We start from the raw sequence: 25,851 nt of genomic DNA on the forward strand, positions 1-25,851 counted from the left end.
ACTGTCCCAGGGGTGCGCCAAGGTGAGCTGAGCTTTAGGTTCTGACCCACCTTGCCCCGGCCCCCAGTGCCCTGTCATCCTCTCCACCTGTATCTCCACTCGGAGCAAAAGCCCGATCGCCCTGTAACACGGAAAGGAGGGTCCGGTGACACTGGCGGTCCTGGGGCAGCTCTGCAGCAGGCACAGAGGGAAAGACAAGGACCAGCGGAGCCCAGATCCGGGGGTGTGGGGGGGGTGAAGGAGCTGCAGGACTAAGCCGACAGGAGGGGATCTGCGCAGTGGGGAGCCCTTCCTTTAACCATCATCCTCCCCCTTTCCTCCCTGGCAGCAGTTAGCAGTCTCCTCCGGCACTAAGCCTATCAAGGACAGCGCCCATAACGTGCAAATATGGCCTGGGTGCTGGCTGAGCCTGTGATGGACCGAGGAGGGGCCCTGCGGAGTGGCGGCCCAGGGACAGGCCGGGCGCATGGGGCCTCACCGGCAGCAGCCCCATCAGGAGAGAGCCCTGCCCGTGTGCTCAGAACCTGCCTGTGGCTCAGGGCTCAGGACCATGCAGTTGCCCCTGATCCTGCTAAGCGGTTCCTTGGAGAGTGGGCATCTTAACCCTTGGAGGGCCTCTAGGGGGACTGATGCTTCTCACTGGGAGCTGCCCTGCAGAGGGATGCTCAGCTGCATTTCTGGGCCTGAATGAGGGAAGTGGGGAGCTTGCTTCCTGGCCCCCCAGGAGTGTGTGTGCAGGTACCCCCACCTGGAGGGGGCGGGGATACCATGAAGGCTCACACAGCCCCTCTCCTGAGCCCGCTGACCCCAGCACCCTATCGTGGCCCCAAGACTTTGCTCCTTTGTCCCTTCCCGCGAAAGAAATGGGGCCAGAGTGTCCATTTCCCCAAAGGCAACCTTTCACACTGAACCTATCAACTCAGTTCAGTCGTTCAGTCATGTCCAACTCTTTGCGACCCCATGGACTACAGGCTTCCCTGTCCATCACCAACTCCTGGAGCTTACTCAAACTCATGTCCATTGAGATTGTGACGCCAACCAACCATCTCATCCTCTGTCGTCCCCTTATCCTGCCTTCAATCTTTCCCAGCAAGAGGGTCTTTTCCAATGAATCAGTTCTTCGCATCAGGTGGTCAAAGTAGTGGAGTTTCAGCTTCAGCATCAGTCCTTCCAATGAATATTCAGGACTGATTTCCTTTAGGATTGACTGGTTGGATCTCCTTGCAGTCCAAGGGACTCTCAAGAGTCCTCTCCAACACCACAATTTGAAAGCATCAACTCTTTGATGCTCAGCCTTCTTTATGGTCCAAGTACATCTGTACATGACTACTGGAAAAACCATAGCTTTGACTAGATGGATCTTTGTTGGTAAAGTAATGTCTCTGCTTTTTAATATGCTGTCTGGAACCGCCCAGAATGCCTCAGGTCGGGGATGTTTGGGGGGAGGGATGACAGAAGCGGGGGCTTGCTTCTCCCCATCCAGTGTGCGCCCTGAGTCCATCCACACGCATGTCTCCCCTCTGGAGTCCACTGGATGGCTGCTGCTCCGTACCACCCTCCCACCTCTGTTTTCTATCCCACACTCCCCGCCCCATCCTCTCTGCGCTTCCCCGTGTGGATCTAGACCACAGAAGCCCAGCTGGAGCCTAAAGGAATCTCGGCACGTGGTCCCGTGCACTTTAAGTGGAGTAGGGGGAAGGGAGGCGAGGCTGAGGGGCCCGGGCCGCCAGTGGAAAACTTAAGCTGCATCCTGGGTGTTTCCTCAGCTGGTTTGTGACAGTCACCCAGTCCAACACCACACGGAGAGACCCGGGGGAGCCCGTGCTCGGTGAAATAAGGCAGTCCGCAAAGCCAAACTCTGCGTGAGTTCACTGCCATGGGATTCCCAGAGACAGATAGGAGGGTGCTGGTCATGAGCAGCTGGGGAGTTAGTTTGCTGGGTGCTGAGGTTCAGTTTTGCGAGATGAAAAATGAACTGGGGATGGATATTGGTGATGGCTATGGATGTAACTCAGGCCACTGAACTGTATACTTACAAATGCTTAAGACAGTCAATTCTATGTGAGGTGCTTCTCACCACAATCAAAAACAGTTTTTTAACGGTTAGGATGGCTTTTTATGAAGCCGGAATGGGTAAATTTCTTCTCAGTTAGAAACGGAAATGGCCACGTAGCCGAACAACTCAACTGACTGGCAAAAACAGACAAAGGAAACCAAAGGCGTCGGATCCGCAGCCCTGGCCACACCCCGTCCTCTCTTCCCCAGGGAGCGCACTCCTCTCCGTACAGGCAGTGCCTCCAGCCTCGGGCCCCACACCTGCTGCAACTCTGTCCCCCTCCATCCCACGCACCTTCAGTTTCCTCCCCACACAGAGCCCCGTCACTCAGCATCAGAAACGTCCAGAGAACCCTTCCAGCCGCCCTGGTTCTCAGCCTCCGGCAACACCCGACGGGGAATCCCCAGCACTACCTGCTTCTCAGTGGCAAACCCACAAAGGCCGCCGGCGGACAAAGGAGATGAATGCCACCGCGACACAGCATCCTTCAAAGTCTTTCCACCCCACTCCCCTGCTTCAAAGGCCACAAAGTCCAAGACTGCAGCAGGCACCAGTGGGCACTTCTAAGGGGAGAGGCCTCGGGGAGTGGATGGGGTGTGGCCCACGCTGTTGGGGCACTAGCCCTTCGCCGTGGGGCCCTGGGCCATCGCCGGGCGGCACACACCCGGGGCAGGGCCTTCAGCGGGTGGGAGCCCCAGGGGGCGTTTGAGGCCACGGGAGAAAAAGGTTAATAGAGGCAGAGCCTTCAGGAAACGGCTCCAGGCAAGAGTCACTCTTCAGAGACCACACACCCGCCCGAGTCTCACTTACCTGGTTGCAGGTGTTAATGTCTACCCCATTCCGCAGGTGATCCAAAGCTTTGTCCAAGTTACCTGATCTGGCTGCCCTCAGAAAGCTGGTAGCAGCATCGGCCTGTGAGGACAGAGAGCAGCTGTGAGTGGGTCTGCGTGCTGAGGGGCTCACCGGCCGCTCGAGCCCAGGGCTGCGCACAGAACCGAGGTCCCAGCGGCAGCCACTACCCCCTCCCGTTAAGTGCCCACCATGGTCCCCAGGCGTGCATGGGTCTGGAGCCCCCCAGGACGGACGGCTCTTGGCCTGAGGGTGAGGCTGCCTTCAGAGCATGGCCTGCCTGCCTTCTGAAGTATTTATAAGGGACCCAGGAGGGGCCGCCTTCTAGAGGGTTCCGTTCCACCCAGGAGACGTCTCAGCAAGCCTGGCGTCTCCCTGCCTTGGGCCCTCCGCGGACTCCACCCTCCCACTCAGGAGCCCGGCCCCCACCACCCAGCCCCCACCACCCGGCCCCACCCACTGAGACAAGGGAGAGGCTCTGCGGGAACCAAACACAAGCACTTTGGTGCTATTGTGTGGGTTTTGTTTTCACATAAACAGCACACAGCACTTACTACAGGCCAGAGAACCATTATCAGCAGTTGACTGTAATATGCATTTACACTGGGGGGCGGTGGGGGCGGTGGGGAGAGAGATGCATTTAGCCATTAAAGACATCCTCAGGAGGTAAGTACTCCTGCCATCCCCATTTCACAGATGCGGGAACTGAGGCCCAGAGAGCCCAAGTGACTTGTGCAGGGTCACAGAGTGGGGAAGAGGCGCAGCGACAGCCTGGCCCTGCCCCTTGACTTGGCAGGTGCCCCTCGCCAGTCTTCCAGAACGAGAGTAAAGCACTTAGGGTCCGTAGGCTGAGGGTCAGCCCCCTACAGATGCAAGCAGGCCCTGCCCGGGATGCCGGCTCGTGTTAGGGATGAATGACAGCCAGAAAGGGAAAAGGGGTGAGAGAGCGGGAAAGGAGCTGCTAGACTTAAGGTCTAGCGTGGCAGACAAGCACAGGGGGCTCCGAGTAGCTCTGACGCGTCTAGGGGGTCCTACAGTCCGCAGGTACCTCCAGGCCTGCATTCTTATCTGTGAGGGGAGGGCAAGGCTTGTCCCATACCCTGGCTGTGAAACTGAATGGAAATATCACAGATTATATGTGATGATAATGATTACATCAGCGCGAGCACTGAGCACGGCTTGCACGTGGTGGGCACTCGGGGTGAGTGTAACAGGTGAGGGCTGTCATAGGACAGGCCGCGAGAGAAGGGGAGTGTTTAGGTTTGGGGGGGTTGCGCCGCTCCTCCAGAAGATCCATCCGGGGGTGCTGTGTCTCCCTGTTTCACACTCCCCTCGTCCGAGAACATGCTGTCGTGGGCTGAAGGGTGGTGCCCAAGGTAGGTCTGTACCCCAACCCCTGGAACCCCAGCATGTGCCCTCTGTGGAAAGTGTCTCTGTGGAGTAATGGTGTTATAGGTCTTGAGATGCATGCCCTCGATACCCTGTAGGCTTTTGTGCTAAGGCACTTCATTTGTGTCCTCTTTGCCACCCCTAGTCCTACTCTTTGCAGGCAAGAATACTGGAGTGGGTTACCATTTCCTCCTCCAGGGGCTCTTCCTGACCCAAGGACTGAACTTACATTTCTTGGGTCTCCTGCATTGGCAGGCAAGTTCTTTACCACCAGTGCCACCCGGGAAGCCAGCCCAAAATCCAATGATAAGTGTCCTTATAGAAGACAGAAAAACATGCACGTGGACACGCGCACACACACACACACACACACACACACGAGATATAGGCAGAGATAGGAGTGATGCGGCCACAAGCCAAGGAAGCTGGCAACCAGCAGGAGCTAGAAGTGCAGAATCTCCGCTGGCACCTCCAGGGGGAGCTCAGCCCTGCCCACACCTTGAGTTCAGACCTCTGGCCTCCAGACTGTGAGAGAAGCTTCTCCTGGTTTTAAGCCACCAAGTTTGCAACAGTTTGTTAGAGCAGATGATGGTCCCTAACCATGGAAGATTCAAAATCTACAGCCAACAACTTCAACATCCTGCGATTAAACCAGAGCGGGGCTGCACACCTTTGCCAATCAAACAGCTAATCCAAGGCAAAAAAAGAGTCTCCAGCCTTATAGACCTTCACCCCCGAGGGCTGCTCCCAGCCATCTCAGCCCTCCAGTCCCGCTCCAAGACTCCTGGCTGATACTTCTCCACTCGACCCCGCTGCTCTTCCTAAAACCCTGATGTCCTGCCAGTCCTCCCCGACTCCAGGCCCACAAGGGTGCTGGGACATTATCTCCAAGCCAAGCCCTGAGTTTGCCGGTTCATGACATACATGCATCCCACACCCCCAGCACAGCAAGAGGGCGGGTTCCTCCCCGTCCTCCCCCACCCCGCTCCCCAGCATTCCCATCCTGTCTCCCAGCAGGCCCACACTCTGACGCACTCTCGTTTGATAAACCCAGTCTTCACGGCCCACTCAGGCCCTGTGTCCTCTGTGATGCCAACCTTGGACACTCAGTCTTTACCATCTTTAAATCTAGGAATAAGAGCTTGATTTCTTAAAGTGCATTTTCAATAGACTCTCCTCTTTTATTCAAGTCTTGTTTCCCATGGGCAAATTATTTGCTTCTTGGGTCAGGGACCAAATCTTCTATCTCTTTTGAATCCCTCAAAGCATGAAATCGTTTGCTAGGCCAAGACATCCCTTGACCTAAAACACAGGGCACCTAGTGTCCCCAGGCTTCTTGGCAAGGCATCTGTAAAGGAGGAAGTATTTCAGAAATGAGGACCAATCCGTGGGTTCCCTATGAGCTGGATTCCCAGAGAAATCAGGCTCAAGGTTTAGTCCCTCGAAAAAGGTCTATGCCTGCTGGTTCAGAAGGCCTGTGTGGACTCAGCTGTTTAGAAAAATACAGTATACTACTCCCGGAAAATGAGAGTACTAGAAACACATCTCCCACCTGCCCAGATCATCTTCTGCAGCGTACTAAGCATGGTGGATAAAAACAGATGCAACGCCAGCTAATGGCACTATCACTGTTCAAACCAGAGAATCTAGGCAGCAAAGGAGAATATTTACGACAGACAGACAAGCAGATTAATAGAGGGCAGGGGAAGCCCGACCTAGACTAGGCTGAGGAAGGCTGAATACTTTCTGTTGTGTATATAATTGAACGGTGAAATTATAATATTTATACCAATGACTGGGCAAGTATTGGGCTGGCCCAAAAGTTTGAGTTTTTCTGCAAGCTGTTAAGGAAAAATCCGAATGAACATTTTGGCCAATTCAATATATGACCAACATTCTATCTTTTAATCCTGATCACAAACTGGATTGTTGAGGTTGGTGTAATGATGACGTCCATTTTAGAAGTTGGGGGGAGGTGAAGAGTTTGCCCAGGTTCTGCGTTAGTTAATACTCGGGGATTCAGGCCACCACGACTCCCTGAACCAAGCCGACACCTTCCTACTGCCTTTGATCCCGAGGTGCATTCTCTGCAATTTCAAACCTGAGGGTGACCAGAAAGCCCTGACAGATGTAGCGGCTAGGAGGGGCCCATGCCTTTTCTAATTAAGCAATGAACCCACAGCAGAGAAAGGGACCCGGCAGGTCTCTGCTCTGACCCTGGCCACCGAGTAGAGGTCAAGACAGGCCTCTAGAAAGGAATCATCTAGTCCCAGTCCTTCCCTTCTCTGATGATAAAACTGATGGCAAAAAGGAAGTGACTGGCTAAGGTCACCTAGATAATTAGAGGTGAGGTTCAATTGCTGTCTTTTTCGTTTCCTCTCTGGTCTTCTCTGGGCACAGGGTAGTCAGGACCCAAGCAGGATCCTGGGGGTATCTTACAGGTGGATTGCAGGTAATAATGGTGTCATTCCACTGGGTACCCCTTCGGTTAACCCTACAAGTATTTCCCGAGGTCCTGTTGCAAGTCCAGGATCCTGCCAGGGCAAAGACGGAAAGAGTAAAAATTCTGCATGTGGGTCCCTGCCCTCAAGATTTGAAGCGCAACATGACAGAGTTAGAAAGTGACCCATTCAACAGGCATGCAGTGGGCACCTCCTGGGTGCCAGGGACTATCTCAGTTGCACAGCAAATGACCCACTTTGGAGTATGAGACCACCTCTTGCCAGCTCATTCTGCTGAGCTGCTAATTCAATTACCTCCAACTCAGTGACATGTCCTGGGAACCGCTTCCTGGTGCATCTAGGAACAGTCTATAATCCAATAGGGTGGAAAGTCAAAAGACTCCAATAGGCTCCACTTTAGACTGTTCACATGAGTAAACACCAACCAGAAAAACAACAGTGGCAAATATGCACCAGACTGCCTCAGTGGTCGGAAGACCGGAGCAGAGTCCCTGGCCCTTCCTGAGCGCTTGTCCCTGCAGGGCAGCCTCTGAGTGGAGAGACCAGAGGGGCTAAAGAAGGCTGTTCTCTGCATCCAGAAAAGTCAATCCATGATGCCCCTAACCTCTGCATCACCCCCGAGAGCTGTCACCCCTCTGATCACCCCACCAAGGCTTCCTGCGCGCACCTCTGCTCCGTCCTCATCTTGAGCTTTATTGAAATCTAATTTTTCCCATGAGAGAACCACCAGCACTGAGGGCAGGAGGGGACACACACATCTCATGGTGTCCCCACCCCCATCCCTACAGGTCAACTCACATGATGTCCTGAACTTCCTTCCATCACAACAGGAGTTACCTTCATGAAGCCCTTCCTCTGTGTTAAGCCCTTTCCACCAACAGATTCATTGGCTACCCCCAGTAGTTTCTGGAGGCAGGTACTTCTTGTTTCCCCAGGGTCCTTTTTGAAGCTATCCACCCCGGTGCGAGGCTTGGGGGAAACCAGCCGTCCCCTTTCTATGCTCCTCCGGCAGCGGGCTCGGAGGAGCTAAACGAGGCACAGAGAGGTTAAGCACTTTGTCCGAGGTCACACAGCGAATCCTGGCCGGGTCAAGACGTAACTTTCAGCAGTGCTTCCTCACTGCCCAGAGATTCCTCTCCAGCTCAGCTCTGGCTGGATGTGGGGAGCCTTCTGCCCACGCTCAGAGACTGTGCCCACTTCAGCCCTCCCCTCTGGAGGAAGGAAGTAGAAGGGAAGAAACGGACCAGGATTCCTCCTGGGAGTCAAGTTCCCATCAGGACTGCTCTTCGGAAAAGGGAGGTAAGCCCTTGGTTACCTGAGACACCCAGACTATTATTAAACTTGCACTTCCTGAGTGGGGCCATACGAATATAGCAATAGATAGTAGCCCAGGGGGCTCCAGTGTCTCCAGGAGGGAGAGCCAGAAGCCAGCTGCCAAATGTCAGCAAGCCTGGTGTCCGGAGGTGGGGGTGGGGGGAGTTGGGGGGGAGATTGCATCTAGGGGTGGGAGAGGCTCCCCAAGACCAGAGCCCAACACCAGAGCGAAGCTGAGGTTTAGACCAGGAGGCAGGGAGAACCCATGGTCTCCGCAGGCCTTGTGTGGAGCTTGAGAGGACCTGAGCATTCCCAGGACGAATCATGACTTTTTCAAGGTCTTTCAGTGCAAAATTCTCATCTAAAACGATGACTGGAAACTGGGATCTTATCAGTTTCTGTAAACAGCGGTAAGACGCGATCTCCTTCCCAAAGGGTCCTGTCTGGGCAAAAGGCAGTTAGTTGGCCAGAGGCAGGGTTGGATCTCCCGGTCCGGGCTCTGGACCCTGTCCTAGGGGGCTGCGGCTCTACCAGGAGGCCCAGCAGAGCAGGGCCTGCGCGGCCGGCTAGCCCTCCAGTTCCGAGAGCCCTTGGGACTCCGCGCTCCTGGCCGTCCAGGTGGGGCCTCCAAAAGGAAGGCGCAGCGCCCGCGGGCGCACACCTGCCTGGCTCCTGCCTCAAGCCCACCGACTACAGAGAAGCAGCCGTGAACCCCTGAGGCCCCAGGGTGCGTTTTCATTGGGTCCCTTTCCTTTTGCTCTCTGGAGAGTTGAACTGTTAAAGGTGTCACTGACGAAAACGAGGCGCGGAAGCTGGAAACCCCAGGGTCCTTTTTGAAGCTATCCACCCCGGTGCGAGGCCTGGGGGAAACCAGCCGTCCCCTTTCTGCGCTCCTCCGGCAGCGGGCTCGGAGGCTGGGAGATGCCGGTCGGGAGAAGAGCCACCCGCAGACCCTGACGGTGGGCAGCGCTGGCGGGGTGGGCAGCGCTGGCGGGGAGCCCCGCTCTGCCACCTGATGCTGTGCCTCGGACAAGTTCCCAACCTCAACGTTCCCACTGCTAAAATGGGGACAGCATATAGCTCTCCAGGGGGAGGATGAGGATGACAAAGGACAGGCGGCCGGCTCCCTCTCCCCCATTCATTTCCCGCTGCTTCTGGGCGTCCGGTCGCTCGCGCTCCTGAGGTCTAAGGATCAGACGCGCCGCAGGCTCGCTAGGCGGCCCTTCTCCAGCCAGGGCCAAACCCGGGGCATCCCAGCGGGCCCGAGGGGGCTCCCGCGAGGGGCGGCCGGGCGCCCACCCCGTCCTCCTCGCCCAACCGCAGAGCCGGCCCGGCGGGATTCTCCTCTGGGCACCTCCGCGCGCCAGCCCGTGCGCCCCAGTTTGCCCGCCCGCCTGCCCGCCGGGCACGCGTCCCGCACCAGCCCCTCCGCGGCGGTGGCCTCCGGTCAGAGGAATTTTCCTCCGGCTCCGGCTGGAAGCCTCGGCGCCCGCGGGCGTGAGGCAGCAGAAGGGCGGCCGGCGCGCGGCCCCGCCCGCGCCCGCTCCCGCGCCCCGAAAGTTGGCGCCCGGCGAGCCCGCGGCTGGGGGCGCGGCGGCGGCGGGGACCCCGCGCGGGCGCGGCGGCCAGGCACTCACCGCGGCGTCCGGAGCCGACCTGCCCTGTCGCGCTGCCATCGTCCGGCGCCCGCGCGGAAACCCGAGCCCTCGCGCGGCTCCCCTCCCCCGTTATCTGCTCGGCGGCGCGCGGAGCGCCAGCAAGTTCCCTGGCATCGGGCTAAAAATACCGGCGCCGGCCGCTCGGCGGGGCCCGGCGGGGCTCCGGCCCCCGGGCCCCCGGGCCCCCGGCCCCGGCCCGCCCGCCAGCCCTTAGAGGGGTCTCTTCACTGTGTCCCCCATCCTCGCGTCTGCTGGGCAAGTTCACGCGAAGCGGGCTCCGGAGACGAGGCGCCTGCGGCCGAGACCCGCGGCGCGGGCGCGGGGAGGCTGCGGCGGGCGCGCTGGCCGAGCAGCCGGGGCGGGCGGCCGGCGGGGGTCAGTGTCCTGCGGCGGCTGGGGGGGCGGCACCCACGTCCAATGGAGGTGAGGCGCTCCCAGCTGCATGGCGTTGCCGCCCTGCCTCCTGCCTCCCCGGCCGCCCGGGTGAATGGGCCGCGGGGCCGGCGGGGCCGGCCAGGGTGAGCTCAGCAGAGTCTATTTATGCTCATCGCCGCCTTGCGCGTTTCCAGCTCTCGCCCCGCGTGTGTCCCGAGATTTCAGCTCCAGCCGAGAGCGCGCAGCGGCGGAGGGAAGCCGCGAGGCCAGACTCCCTTACTACGTCTTCCTTCATCCTTCCAGGCTGACGCGGGGTTTAGGGCACTGTCACCCAGGGCCGGAGAAAGTGCCCAGATTCTGCTCCCGGACCATCCTCCCCTTCTCCCGAGGTCATTCCGGGGCGGGGACGGGGGGCGATGTCAAAGGCATGTCCGGGAGATAGGGGTGACACCAGGAATTACTCTGAGCGATGCCCGCAGAAGCACTCCGGGAGCTGTCACAGCCGCTGGCGACACGGCTTGCTCCAACATGCGTGTTTCGTCTCGTGAGCCCAGCTTCACGCTTTCTGCAAAGAGCAGTCCAGATAGCACAGGGTCTTTCCCCACCCCTCCCGCCCCGAAGCAGGGGCACAGGAGGGAGGGCCGTGTGTTTGGGAGGCATCAACCCCCGTTAACTAACTGTGAGGTGAAGGACGGACATATGGCCATTACCTCATTTAACCCTCGCAGCCACCTCTTGAGGCTGAAGATGCTATTGGAGTTGTATGGGTAGACAAGCTGCGCCCAGAGAGGTTAAGGTCAGGTCCGAGGTTACTACTAGCAAACAGAGGGTCCAGCCGACCCCAAAGCCCTTCTGTTAGGAGCACTGGCAAGATCCCCAATGCAAGTGCCCACAGTGCCAGGAGGGGACACCACGCGAGATGCTCTGAGGTTAGAAAAACTGACTGTTTTCCAAAGTAAGGTGCTCTTGCAAATTGGTGCAGCCACTGTGGAAAATGGTCTGGAGGTTCTTCAAAAAACTAAAAATAGAACTATCATATGATCCAGCAATCCCACTCCTGGGTATTTAGCCCAAGAAAATAGAACCGCTAATTCGAAAAAATGCACTCATAGTGGCACTACTTACAACAGCCAAGACGGCCAACCCACTCCAGTATTCTTGCCTGGAAAATCCCAAGGATGGAGGAGCCTGACGGGCTACAGTCCATACAGTCACACAGAGTCGGACACGACTGAGTGACTTCACTTTCTTTTAAGACATGAAAGCAACCTATGTGTCCATCAACGGAGGAATGGGTAAAGAAGCTGTGGTATAGACAGTGGAATATTGGAGCTGCTGCCGCTACTGCTGCTGTGTCGCCTCAGTCGTGTCCGACTCTGTGCGACCCCATAGACGGCAGCCCACCAGGCTCCCCTGTCCCTGGGATTCTCCAGGCAAGAACACTGGAGTGGGCTGCCATTTCTTTCTCCAATCCATGAAAGTGAAAAGTGAAAGTGACGTCGCTAAGTCATGTCTGACTTCTAGCGACCCCGTGGACTGCAGCCTACCAGGCTCCTCCTTCCATGGGATTCTCCAGGCAAGAGTTATGTGCTCACTAAGTCATGTCCGACTTATGACCCCGTGGACTGTAGCCTGGCAGCCTCTTCTGTCTATGGGATTTCCCAGGCAAGAATACTGGAATGGGTTGTCATTTCCCTTTCCTGGGGATCTTCCCAATCCAGGGATTGAACCCCGCATCCCCTGCGCTGGCAAGTGGATGCTTGATGACTGAGCAACTAAGGAAGCTGGTAATGGAATATTACTCAGCCATTAAAAGAATGAAAGTTTGCCATTGGCAACTGCGTGGATTGACCTGGAAGGTGTTACACTTAGTGAAATTGAGTCAGACAGAGAAAGACAAATAGCCATGCATTTTCACTTATATGTGGAATCTAAACAGTAAAACAAACAAATGAATATAAAAAAAGAGAAATAGCTTCACAGATACAGAAAACTAGTGGGGAGAGAGGTCGGTGAGGGGGAAGATAGGGGATAGGGGAGAAAATTAAGAGATACAATCCACTAGGTGTTATATAAACAAGATATAAGGGTGTAATGTGCAGTACAGGGACTATAGCCAATATTTTATAACTTTAAATGGAGTACAATCTGTAAACATTCTGAATCACTATGTTGTGCACTTGAAACTGAACACTAATATTGTAAATCAACTATATTTCAATTGAAAAAAAACAAAGCTATTTGTTTCAAAGCTATTCGACAATTAGGGGAAGGTCCCCAATAAAAGGGATAAATAGGGATCAAGAGAGAGGGACAGGAAGATCCCAGAAAAGAGTGACTTGCCGTGTATAATGTAATGAACTCGTGTGTGAGTGACAACACTGGTATTTGAAGACAGGGCATCAGAATTCTGCAGGCCTGCAAGAACCTTATCACCACCAGAGGACAGGCAACCTCTGAAAGGTGGAAAACATCACCTCCCTGTACCAAAGACAGGTGCCTGGGTGAGGGGGATTCACCACAGGCCCTCCTTCAGGCACAAAAATGCACACATTTTAAAAACACGCATTCTCTCACAGGTCTTTTGCTCCGGTGCCCCTTAAAACTGCCTCTCAGATTTGCTAAAAGCCTCTACACAGCGAGCTTCAATTAATAAATGATGGTTACTGGAACAGCCCCGATCATAGCCCAGTGCAATATCTCAAGGGATTCCAAAGCACTGTTCCAACATTAACATTTAGAGAGAGAGAAATGCCCTACTCAAATGGAAGAAGAACAGTACTTATAATTGTTTCAAAAACACAAATACAATTGACTCACACAATGAACTGAAAAACAGAGCATTTTGAACAGCTGTATTGAAGTATAATTGACACATTATAAACTACATATTTTAAATGTACTTGGTAAGCTTTTATACATACATAGCCTTATAAAACCATCACTACAGTCATGAGAAGGAACTTCCAAGATCACCTCCAACAGTTTCCTCCTGCCTGTTTGTAGCCCCTCCCATTGGTCCATATCCTTGCTAATACTTGGTATTAGTTAGTCACTCAGTCATGTCCAATACGTGACCCCATGGACTGTAGCCTGCCAGGGTCCTCTGTCCATGGGATTTCCCCAGGCAAGAATACTGAAGTGGGTTGCTGTTCCCTTCTCCAGGGGATCTTCCCGACCCAGGTATCAAACCCAAGTCTCCTGCATGGGCAGGAGGATTCTTTACCATCTGAACCACCAGGGAAGCCCACCCCAATGTTGATTGCAGCACTATTTACAATAGCTAGGACATGGAAGCCCCAACTTGGTATGGTCAGTCCCAATTTAGACATTCTAATTGATGTGTAGTAGTATTTCATTGTTGGAGAAGGCAATGGCACCCCATTCCAGTACTCTTGCCTGGAAAATCCCATGGACAGAGGAGCCTGGTGGTCTGCAGTCCATGGGGTCGCTAAGAGTCGGACACGACTGAGGGACTTCACTTTCACTTTTCACCTTCATGCATTGGAGAAGGAAATGGCAACCCACTCCAGTGTTCTTGCCTGGAGAATCCCAGGGACAGGGGAGCCTGGTGGGCTGCCGTCTATGGGGTCACACACAGTCAGACATGACTGAAGTGACTTGGCGGCAGCAGCAACAGCAATAACTAATGACGCTAGACATCTTTTCCGGGGCTTTCTTGCCATCCACATATTGTCTTCAGTGATTTCATGTCTGTTCAAATGTTTTCCCATTTTTTTAACTGGGTTGTTTGTCGTCTTATTACTGAGCTTTTTTCTAAACAGCACATCTATTTTTAAAAATTATTTTTATTGGAGTAGAGTTGTTTTATGATGTTGTGTTAATTTCTGCTGTACAGCAATATGAATCAGCCACACATATAGGCATATATCCTCCCTTTTGAATTTCCTTCCCATTCAGCTCACCACAGAGCATTTAGTAGAGTTCCCCGCGTGCAACAGTATGTTTTCATTTGTTATTTATTGTATACCTAGTATCAATAGTGTATATGTGTCATTGCCAACCGCCCAATTCCTCCCCAGAGCACAAAAACTGAGATCCTTCAAGTGAAATATTCAAAGTTAAATAGCAAAAAACTCCCAAACCAATTCTGATGCCCAGGGAATCTAACTCCGAAGCCTAGGGTTCTTTACAGCATAAAGCTATGGGTTATATATTCAATGCAATCACAAACAAAAAAGAGAGTGGAACCAGAAACGGAATACAACCCATGGTTCTGCTGAGAATGGGAAAGGGCCCGAGATATTATCAGAGGACTTTGAGGACTCAGGACTTCCAAGAATTCTTGAGGTTGGTTGTGACCTCGGAAGGGTTGAGGTTTTTGCAACTTAGATATGCAGAGTCAGACAAAGCCCAAGAGGAGAAGGAAACAACTCCAGGCACATTATTCAATAAAGGACCTGGGGTGGCTGACACTAAAGAAGAGAAGGCACGGGGCTTCCCTGGTGGTCCAGTGGCTAAGACTCTGTGCTTCCAATGCTGGGGGCACTGGTTCCATCTCCAGTAGAGGAACTGAGATCCCACATGCCACACGGCCAAAAAATAAAAAAAGACAGAAGGCTCGAGAAGATGGCTCTTAAGATGTATGCGACCCCCTCCAGCACTAGAACCCAGATCCCAGAGTGGGACGAATTATATGGCGCCCTTTTCCCAGCTGCCGCGGGCGCCATGACTCAGCTATAAGCTTCCCACATGTAGAGACAGCTTGGTAAACGTGCCCTGTATGCCCAGCCCCTCTCCCTCACTCCACACAGAGCTGGGTGGTGGTGCCAAATAAATGCTTGCTGACCGATGTATGAATATTTCCATGGGTCATAAGGAAACTGTCAATCATGGGGTTAAATTGATGTGAGGAAGGTTAGATCAGACAGAAGAATTTTCCTCCAGTGCTAAGGGATGTGGCATAATAGAATTCATTATTCAGAAAGAGCTGAATCCTTGCTGGGGGGCAGGGGCTTTGGAGCAGCAGAGAAACATAAAACTCATCATTTGATACAGCGCATAGAAATGCAGGATAAACTTGATGACTTTTAAGGGTTTCTTTGGGCTCTAGGGATTCAGAAACATAAGCCCTTATTTTTCCCTCTTAATGGACTGTCCCTCTTCAACCTTCCATTACTCCCACATCCTTAGACAACAAGGAATCATACTGCTGCTCGTCCATTTCCTGTATATTTTCATGCCTGAAGGCTGCTCTTCTCAATGTGTCTTAAAAAAAAAAAAATTGGAGTATGATTGCTTTACAATGTTGTTAGTTTCCACTCTACAACAAAGTGTATCAGCTATATGTTTTTTATATATCTCCCCTCCCTCTTGGGCCTCCCCCCACCCCACCCCATCCCACCCCTCTAGGTCATCGTAGAGCGCTGAGTTGGGCCCCCTGAGCTATATAGCAATTTCCCACTATCTATCTGTTTTACGCGTGGTAGTGCGTTTACATACTCAGTTTTATTACAGGTATTTAGTGTGCCTGGGAGATCTGCCAGGAAAGTCACTGACATCAAAGCAAACAGCCAACGCAAAGGAGCAGAAAGGGATTGATGGGCTAAGGAAAAGATGAGGGCTGCTTGGTAAGGACCACTTGTTCCATCTTCTGGGTTCACGGCGTGTGCAGTTTTTTCCCAGTCGTGCTGCATATTTTACCAACTGTCTCTGCAGTTCCTCTCAGATGAGCCTAATGAGGTGCTGGAGGAGTTGTGGAGTTCTGTGCTCCGGGCCGCATCACCTACGCCAGGCAGAGATGGCACAGAGAGAAGAAAGGGACACGGCTCCCAGGCGCCCTGCCACGGAATCCCCTGTGAACCTTAGCTCCTTCCACAAACTGGGAGAATGCTTCCTTTTGCTCAGAAGCCTGAAGCAAAGGATCTCGGGTGCTTGGGGTCCTTGGATGACTGCCTCCCCAGAAGCCTTTCGGGGGAAACAGGAAGAGGCGGCTTCTGACAGGAGCCAGCTGTGACCCAAGCTGGTTCCTCTCTTCAGGGATGTCAAAGCTGAGACTCAGGGCAGAGCTGGGATTCCAGAGATGGCCCTCCTAGCAACTCACACCTGGAGCAGTGACCACGCCTCTCCCCCTGCAGGGAACTGGAGGACTCATGGGGCTCCTGTCTCTCCAGTTTTAATCCTCCTCTGTAATCAAGTTATGCTCGGTCCTCCTGGAATGGTAATGTCACGATCACCATCTGCTTTTCTGGGCAGCTTTAAAATACTCAAAGTTAGCAGGCTCATGTACTTTTGATAAAAGGAAATAACTTTTCTGAGCATTCGCATCCTCATGGGTGAAATGAAAATAACCTTCCCCTGTCCCCTGCCCCAGGTATTGTGCGAATAACATAAAAATGCCCAGCACCACCCCGGGCACAAAGTAGGTCCTCAATGAATGGCAAGGATGCTCTTTTCCTTCCTTCCCTCTAGCTTCCTTCATGAAAGCCTTGGTCAAAGGTGACCTCCTCCCCTCCCACCCTGAGACAGGGGGTATGACTGATTTGGCTTCTACACTGGAAAATTTGGGCCCGGTCACTGCTTCTGCAAGGTCAGAACCGCCATGGCTGGGAACAGGATCCCAGCACCCCCAGCACGCTGCTGTGATGCTGCAGCAGCTGCACCTCCTGGGCTTTCTTTCGCTGCATCATTTTCCATTTCCACTTTCCCTGCAGCGGAGGACCAGGTCTCAGGGTATACGTACAGCTGAAACCCTGCTCCTGAGCCCTGCTCCGAGCCACAGCTCCTCCCCTGCCGGCAAGGCTGGCTTTGCCCCCAACTATTCTTCTATCTGCTGGGCCCCGCACCCACGCAGGGAGGTGCCCCGGCCCCGAGTCTCTGTCCAAGGCCGATAAGGGTGGGTGCCAGGGCTCCGCCCTTTACTGAGAAAGGCAGGCTGGCTTATCTGCACCTGGGGCAGCGGTCAGCCACCCCGGGACTCCGCGAACCGTCTAGAGCATTGTTGCTGTTGCGGGGGGGAGATGTCTTCCCTCTTGTGGACAGCATTGCACCCTCCTGCCCTGGCCCCCTCTCCAGTTAATTAGGGAGGGACTTCACAGAACAGATGGTACAGCTGTCATGTTGAATGAACTGAGAAATCCAGTGGACCGAGAAATTCAGACCTGCAAAAGTGAGGAAAGCGAGAGAGGCGAGGGAAAGAGAGCCCGGCTTGCTCTCCTGTTGAACTTTGTGTGGGGAGTTCCCAGCAGTCAGTTCAGTGGCCACGGGACCCAGAGCCCGGGGTCTATTTAGGGAGCTGATGGGAGCCGGGTGTCAGGTCCTACGATGCTGGCACTCCGCTCATCATGTTCCTTTTAAGAGGGTTGGCAGGCCTGGAGTCTATTTTTAAACCTACGAGAAGGTGCTACATGGATTCCAGGGAGGGCCAGCCTTAAACCCGAGCTTGCAGCGGGGAGGCGGGGAGTGCGCAGCTGAACCTAGGATTTTCCCTTCACCTACACACAGGGGTTCCCGTCTGTGCTGGAACTAGAGACCGACTGTCCATCACAGGCCCCTCTGGGACTTGACCTTATGGAAGCTGCCCACTCACCATGAAGCCTTGAGTTGCCTGCTTCAGTATTGAGATTTTAAAAATATACCCCCTCTCAGTGTGAAAAATCAACCTGCCTTTATATGTATCAGTCACCTCCCTCTCTCTGGTTTTCAGATCAGAACTGGAAACTCCCTCTCCCCCTGCTCCTTAGTCCTGTGAGCCCACAGCCAAGATTGCCAACAGGAGGAAGCAAAAAAAAAAAACACCCTGACCCTTGAAGGGGTCTCTGTGCCCAGTCCTCACCCTGGAAATCCTGCCCTGTGCTGGAGAGAGGGTGGGGAGGGGGCTCGAGGGTCGTGTCTGCAGGGAACGAGATTATTTCCCCAATAGTGAGAAGCCAACATCAGTTTCTCATCAAATAGCCAAACGAAGAGAACAGAAAGTTTGATGTTCAATAACAAGTTTCAGCGTCACTATCCATTTCTCTTTTTGGGTAAGACATAGACCCAGAACTCCTAAAGGATGAACTGCCTTGAGAACAAGCAAGTGCTTCTGCTGAGCAGCCCTGGGGCCACCGGACAGGGCAGTAAAGAAGCAATGAGGCATCTTCTCCTGCGCATCTCAGAACCCCTGTGCCCAGCATGGAAGCAGCTCTCAGTACGTGTCTCAACCAAACGGGAGCTTTGGCCAGGCCGGGTCAAAACAAGACGTGAGTGTTAGCATGATTCTGCCCACACACCAGAGGCTCAGGAACGTTAGCCAAATTGGAATCTGAATTGATCAGATTTGTAAATGTCACATCAGTGAAAAAATAATCAGATGTCCAGGGCTATTTGACCCAATTGTTCATTTCCCTGTAAGCCACAATGGTGCCTGTGGATACAGCCTAGGGACCACTGTGGTTTTCTGAGTGGGGAGGTTACGGTCCTTAGGGGGGCTGCATTGCAGACAAGGGTCCCCCACCCCAGCCTGTGGCTCCCAGCCCTTCCCCCACAATCTCCATCAGCTCTAAATTGCCAGTCTGGGCCCCACAGAGCAACTCCAGCTCCTCAGGTCTGCAACAGTTCACATCTCTCTGTGGAGGCTGGGAGGGGGCGTGAGATGTCGTGAGAGGCGTCGGTATCATTCCAAGAGCATCCCTCATCGGCAAGTGAACTGGCCCCCATCAGAACGTAACACTTCACTTTCTCCATGGTGTGAGGTGCTAGCTACATTCAGATCATGTTGCGTGACTGCTGAGTGCAGAGCCCAGACCTGGGGCGGAAACTGCACACGTTTCTGAAAACACACGGGGGATGCAATGTGATGTCCTGTCGGATGGTCCCATTGACCAAACTATCCCCAGCGCTTCCTCACATCGCAGGAATCTGCCCTGCAACCTGGGGGCATGAGGAGGAGAGGTGGACACGCTGGAGAAACTGTACAACCGCACTCACTTCTCAGGTGCACATGCTAACACGGAAACCCTTGTTTTCTTTCAAGTAGTGCAACAGGCTTGTCTATCAGTAATGAAACCCGTCGTACCAGAGTTTCTGAAGGATGGTCAAGCATCAGCCTTGATAGCCCTGCATGGCTGGGCTTTATGTGAACAGTTCTCCCTAAAGAGACAGAGCCAGGAGGGGGTGGCCCATTGTTAGCTACATGGAGACTTGCCTGAAGGATTCCAGAGCGGCCTTTGCCCCCCGAGTTTGTCCAGCCTGGGTAGCAAGGCTTTCCCAGCTTGGCAGAGACATCCACTAGGAACTGGGGCTTGGGAAGGTGATGCTGGGTGACCCCTTCCATGCTCCATGGCCATGATACTTCACCATCATGACAATTCGATATGGGGATGATGAAAGGCAGGAGAAAGACATGATTCAAAAATAATGATAGCTGAAGTTTACAAGCCAGGCACTATTCTAAGCATTTTACTTGTCTTAACATCTTTTATCCTTAACAACCACTCCATGAGGTAGCTTCCATCGTTGTCCCCATTGCACAGAAGACAAAGCTAAGGCATGAAGACATTAAGTAATTTACCCAAAGTCACCGAACAGTGATACGATGCTCTGGCTGGTACGCGGAGCAGAGTAGAGGCAGTTGCTCTGAGTTTTGCTTGATTCAACGAGCCAAAGGTGTGTTTAGGGTTTGTGAGAAACACGAAATTCAGAATTTTCCAGAAAGAATTGTTCAATCCTGGAAATCTGAGTACAACTAGGACCTGTCTATGAATGTGGCCATTCTCTATAATCAGAAAAGACCCTAGCCACTGCTCCAAGGCATGTTTAATGCAGAATGTTAGACCACTGTTTCTATGAACCCAGGCCCCCAAAGTTTTTTTGTTTTATTTTTTCGTTGAGTGTAGTTGAGTAATTATACTAGTTTCAGATATACAGCATACTGAGTCAACATTTTCATAGATTATTCTCCATTTAGAGTCACTATGAAATATTAGCTCTATTTCCCTGCGCTGTAAAATATATCCTTGTATTTATTTTATACATAGGAGTTTGTATCTCCTAAGCCCCTACCTGCACTGCTAACCACTATCTTGCTCTATGTGTCTGTAAGTCTGTATTAAAGGTTTAATAAGAGGTGATTGACACTGTCCTTCCCAGAGGGTTAGGGAAATGCACAGACTAAGGTTGACTTTAATCCCAGGCTCCCCAGTTGAGTTCTCTGGAATCATCACTGTGACTTCGGGGACACCCACTTCCAAACCAGGCGAAGGGAGGTCCAGGCCACAGGTGCTAAGCCTCCCCGGCTGCCCTGCGTGCTCAGCCCGAGGCAGTGCAGCCCTTGGGGATCCTCTGCGGTGGAACCAACTTCTCACCCCTTCCATTCAGGCCCTGACAGCTGAATGCTGACCGAAAAGGTTTCCTCTCTCTCTTCCTGGAGCCAAAACGTTTCAAGGCAATCAAAGCCAATTAAACTACCACCCAGCCCACCAACCAGCCCCTGAAGGTTGCTGTTTTTCACAGCTTGACAACAGGAAGGCAGGCTCTGTCCTTTAAGATGCTCTTAAGCTCCTTTCTACAGGGTACTTAGTGGTTACCACTGAAAAGCACGTTGGCAACTGCCTTTGCCTTCCCGGTGCTATTTTCTCTTTACTACCAAGGCAACAGGGCAGATGCTACACAGGATATGTCACATAGGGCTCGTCATAGTACTCTTAATAATTGAATAGAGACCATTATCTCTCTATTTAACCCTCTTGTGAATTCCAGCTGGCTTCTCTTTCAAATATCTTTTCATACAGTATTTATATCAGTCCTTTTATGATTATTTAAATAAAAAGGTGAGGAAATAAGCTATAAGTCATCAGGCCAATCTACATTTCTCTCTATCCGACTTCATCTGCAGAAAGCCCCAGCCACCATGGGTGAATTCTGAGATCTGTCTCTCACTTAGACATTTCTCATCTGGATAATGATGAAGGCAGACTAGACAGTCCTTCTCTGAAACCTTGGCTTCATGTCTTTTTTAAAGAAATAAAATGTTATAGATGTTTTCATTCTCTTGCCATCTCCAAAATGTTATGACTTCATGAAGACCTTATTTCTACTCTAAAATCACTCTTAATAGCCATTCCCTAGCTACTTTTCAACACGAACTTTCTTAGTGACGCCCCCACACCTTGAACCCCTAAATAAAGGTTAAGTATTAGAAAAAGAAAGAGAAATGGGCAGTGAATCATTTATTACTAAAACAAGTGTTATCATGTCTGTAATCACTGAGCTGGTTAGTTCTTGGCCATCAGAGACACATTTCCAGGACTTCTGAAATCAGATACCTAGAGGCCAAATCAGCACTTCCAAAAGAAAATCATTTGTCAATATTCACGTCAACCTTGAGTTCTGTGAGTGTTTCGAGGATGAGGGTAGCAGAGAAAAATCATCCATACAAGACAATGGTACTAATGGCTCGGCTTGTCTCATTCCTTCCCTCTTGCACTCTGAAGTATGAACTGCTGAATTGCTGTGTGCGATCTGAGAACCCAACAGAAGACACAGATAAGCATCTTCTGTGGTTCCTGGCATTGGGAAGATTGCAAACTAGGAGAGGGGAAAGATATAGCTATATGGAAAATACATAGAACAATACACAGGCTAAAGATTCAGTAAGACAACAGCTCAAGAGATACCCCATGAGTGTCCGATTAAAAGGCCATGAGGAAGTCCTTCAACAGAAGAATGGATTTAAAGAAAAGATTTGGTACATATGTACAATGGGATGCTGCTCGGCCATAAGAACGAACGAAAGAATGCCGTCTGCAGCAACGCGGATGGATCTAGAGATGGTCCTATTAAATGCAATAAGTCAGACAGAGAAAGACAAATATACGAGATCCCTCATATGTGGAATTCAACTTAAAAATGATATGAAAGGATTTATTTAAAGAAGAGAAACAGACTTACAGATGCTGAAAACAGACGTACGGTTACCAGAGGGGGAACGTGGGAGGAGGGATCAGGCGGGAGTTTGGGATGAACCTGCACACACACTGTGTATAAGACAGATAACCGCCAAGGATCTGCCATGCGGCACTGGGAGCTCTACTCTGTAGCCTATAATAACCTACAAGAGAAACGCATCTGAAAAAGAATGAATATATCTGTATGTGTAACGGGATCACTTACTTTGCTGTACATCTGAAACTAACACACCACTGTAAGTGAACTCTATTCTGATAGTTTTTTTTTTTTTTAAGGCAGTAAGAGGTTCCATCAAGAAGTACCAGAAATTCAAATCAAGAGTTGAGATCAGAGGGGAATAAGGCACTCGGGGGACTCTTTCATCCAGTAGTGAGTCCTGAACCAAACCTTAAAGGCTGCCAGTTTTCAGGCAGTCTCCGGGATCCGTTTTAACACTACTGATTTGATCTGAAGCCCCCTGTTTGCTAGGTGTTCGGTTCTAGAAGATAAAGGGAATACACACTTCATAAACAGAAGGTAGGAATCCAGAAACACTTGTCGATGAAAAATATGCATGTTAGTCAACAAAACAAGCGCACTTACTCTAGGGAATGGCGTGAAAACTACATCAAAGAATAGTTTATTCCCAATGATAGTACAGCCTATAGAGGTTTAAACGTCATGAGGCTGAAGGGAGCTCCCATCCCTCATACTGACGTTATGCAAGGGGAAGATAAGATGATGGTTGTTAGATGTGCTTGTTTCTTTAAAAAATATTTGTGTGCCTATTAGGCGTCAGGACTGTCTAGGACCCAGCATGTCCTCAGACAGACAGACATCCTGCTCTCACAGAGCTTGCCTTCTGGTGGGGAAGGGAAGGGGATAAGGCAATAAGACACGTGTACATAAAACACAGCAGGACCCTGTGGTCCTCACCCCCATGTCCTCTGCCTGGCTTTTTTCGGTAGAGAAACTTTAGCCAAAGAATAAGCTTAATCAGAGAAGTGAGAACATGCGGGAACAGGAGAGCAGGCAAAGGAGGCCAAATAATAACGTATTTTGGGCACAGCCAAGGACCATTAGTTCCTTCTCAAGGGCTGTAGATGATATTCGGAGCCGCACCCTGTGAGCTGGCTCACAGATACTGAAACCCCAGGTGCAAGAGGTTAACTGCGTGACGACCAGACTGTGCCCATGACATAAGCTGCCACAATTCCGAGAACTGACCTCGAGAGATGGAAACAAACAGACTCTGGAACTGAGGAGTAACTCTACTTAAAACAAGCAAGGTGATGCCGGTCGGACCACTGAGCACCAGTTTGAAGATGACTGTCAGAGCTGACTCTGCTGTTTCTGCATGGAGCCCCCTCCCTCCATCTATAAAAGCTCTTGCCCAGTGATTGTTAGTTGGGAGGGGGAGTCACTTTTTGGACAGGAGTCCACCCTCCCCATATTGCCAGCATCCAACATAAAGCAAACCTGGCCTCTTTAATGGACTTCCCAGGTAGGGCTAGTGGTAAAGAACCAGTGTGCTAAGGCAGGGGATTTTAGAGACATAGGTTTGATCCCTGTGTCAGGAAGATCCCTTGGAGGAGGGCATGACAGCCCTTTCCAGTGTGCTTGCCTGGAGAATCCCATGGAGAGAGGAGCCTGGTGGGCCACAGCCCATGGGGTCCCAAAGAGTCAGGCATGACTAAAGGGACTTAGCATGCAGCAGCAGACCCTGTCCGGGGGCCAACCAGGGAGGCTGAAGTCATGGACCTTTGCAGCCTCTTCCCAGGCCCTCCCAAGTCCTCACCTGGAGCCCAGCTGGCTAAACAGGCCAGATCGGAGGCCCAGGTTCACATCCTCTTCAGTTGGAGCCAACGTCTTTCCATGACTTCCTCTTGGACTCTGGATTCATACACAGCAGGAACATTTTTCAAGTGCCCGTAGGAGTTTGTTGAGTTAACCTGAGTGACTCATTATTAGAACATCCAGCTTCTTCTCCTCCTCGGGAAGAATGACTCATCCTTCTACACCCAACACCTGCCCCTCCCCACAGTGGGGAGCTGGGGAGCAGACGCCTACCTCTTACTAGATTCTTCCCACCCACGTGGCTGATGTTCCTGGGGCCACAGGGGCTGGTTTTCCTGGACTCCAAGGCCTGGGGGCTACAGTACTTGTTCAGGGATTATGTGTGTGCATCTGTGTGCATGCACTTACGTGAAAGCGTGCATGTGCGTGTGTGTGTGTGTGTGTGTGTGTGTGTATGAGTGTGTGGATCGTCACTGTCAGGGCAACATAAGACAAGGAGATAAACAGTGGGTCCGAAGGCGTTGAGTCTGGGGCTGGGTGTGGGCAGGACGCTGAGGAGGGCAGAGAACCGCTGGGTTCACCGCTGTCTCTTCCATCGTTTCTGTGGCCAGGTGTGTTACAGTTTGGCCAGAGAGGTCACTTCTAGAGGGCACAAGCTGGTGGGAGTGGGGAGAGGCCACACCACGCACACACAGAAAACCAGAAGAGGTTCCGACATTTAACTTCTTCCCATGCCTCGCTGGGAAACGGGTGAAATCCCTTATCAGCGATGCTAAAGAGAAATGTCTGTGCCCTGTGCTTCTACATTCGTGGGAAAGTCTCCCTCTCTGGGAAAAGAGTTCTCCTTTTGTGTTTTAACTGGGGACTCCATTTGGAAGGCTCAGGAAAGGAGAAGACAGGCAGTCGGAAGTTGCCATAGGGAGCGGGATGCCCCTTGCCCTCCAGCCTCCTCAGCCACCTCTGCCATCCCAGCCCTCAGCCAGCTTCAGACCATCCCGAATGCACAGCCAAGACTCCCTGCCCTGGGCCCCTTCCTAACTATTGTGCAATCCCCCTAATTTCCGTGTGATCTGAGAGAAGCCTTTCAGGCCGGGTACCACAGGGCCCCAGCCCCTACTGACAGTGGTGTCACCTGCCTTCTGCCTGAGGGCTGCACCCCAGGGATGCCAGCACAGAGGGAGCTGGCAAGACCACCTTCCAGGCTCCCTGGCCCTGGTGTTTAGGCTCCTTCTCACCACCGTCCTTCCCCGCCCTCATTTTATTCCCACCACACACTCTGCTGTTGCCTCCTGCCGAGGGATCAGCGTGCAAGCATTCCTAACCCCAGCCAGAGTGGAAACCAAAACTGGACTCAGAGAGAGCGGCACGCCCTGGATGAGCTGGAAAGGCACAGATCTGGGGACCCAGAAACCACCCTTCATCTTCGGGTCCGGAAAGATGGAGTGACCAGCTCAAGGTCACAGGTCATAGCGGTAGTATTTATTGGACCAGAAGCCAAGTGTCCATCTTCTGGTCCAGCATGGTCCACACCCCTGGGGTCTGCTCAGAAGGCCCCTTCTCCCTCCCCTTCCTGGGTACAGGGTGTGCTCGGGAACAAGGAGAAGGGAGTGGGGGAAGGGAGGCACAAGGTTGCCAAGGTCCAGAAGGTCAAGTTCAGGTCCCATCCCAGAGCCCAGGGCTCGGGAGGCGAGAGCAGGTGCTGGGGGCATGGAACAAATTCAGTAGGGGCTGTGGGGGCCGATCTGTGGCTGTTACCACCTGGCTTGCATGAGGCAGCTGGGGCCAGCCCCACTGCCTGAAGGTCAAAGGCGGAGTGGCCATAACCTCTTTGGCCAAATGGGGAACGGCACTAAGAAACCCAAGAATGCAAACCACTGGGGTTTTAAATGACTGGTACAAGAGGAGGAGCTCGGTCGTTGTATGCTGAGTCCTTGGTTTAGAGAAGGTAGACCTTTCAGATGCCGGACGCCAGCTTCTTCTGCCAGACACCAGCCAAAGGGGGCCAGGAGCCCTGCAGCGCAGGGGTGAGCCTGCCTTGCCCTCCTCCCAAATAGGAGGGCAGCCC

At 52.5% G+C, this 25,851-nt stretch overlaps 1 protein-coding gene across 16 annotated transcripts in view; it reads right to left on the reverse strand.

Annotated features, from left to right (window-relative positions):
* Positions 1 to 25,851, reverse strand: part of ANK1 (ankyrin 1) — a 141,604-nt gene that overhangs the window by 102,460 nt on the left and 13,293 nt on the right. For 10 of the 16 annotated variants that reach the window (XM_069572693.1, XM_069572689.1, XM_069572684.1 and 7 more), the window contains exons 1-2: positions 9,708 to 9,786; positions 2,867 to 2,968 (exon numbers count right to left, since the gene is read on the reverse strand). In XM_069572693.1, coding sequence (XP_069428794.1) covers positions 2,867 to 2,968; positions 9,708 to 9,746 — 141 coding nt within the window. In that variant the 5' untranslated portion in view covers positions 9,747 to 9,786. Of the gene's footprint in view, positions 1 to 2,866; positions 2,969 to 9,707; positions 9,790 to 25,851 lie in introns of those variants that run through there. The other 6 variants (XM_069572688.1, XM_069572696.1, XM_069572695.1 and 3 more) reach the window with 3 other exon arrangements.

The sequence above is a fragment of the Ovis canadensis genome, chromosome 26 (genome assembly GCF_042477335.2).
Source record: "Ovis canadensis isolate MfBH-ARS-UI-01 breed Bighorn chromosome 26, ARS-UI_OviCan_v2, whole genome shotgun sequence".
NCBI lineage: Eukaryota > Metazoa > Chordata > Mammalia > Artiodactyla > Bovidae > Ovis > Ovis canadensis.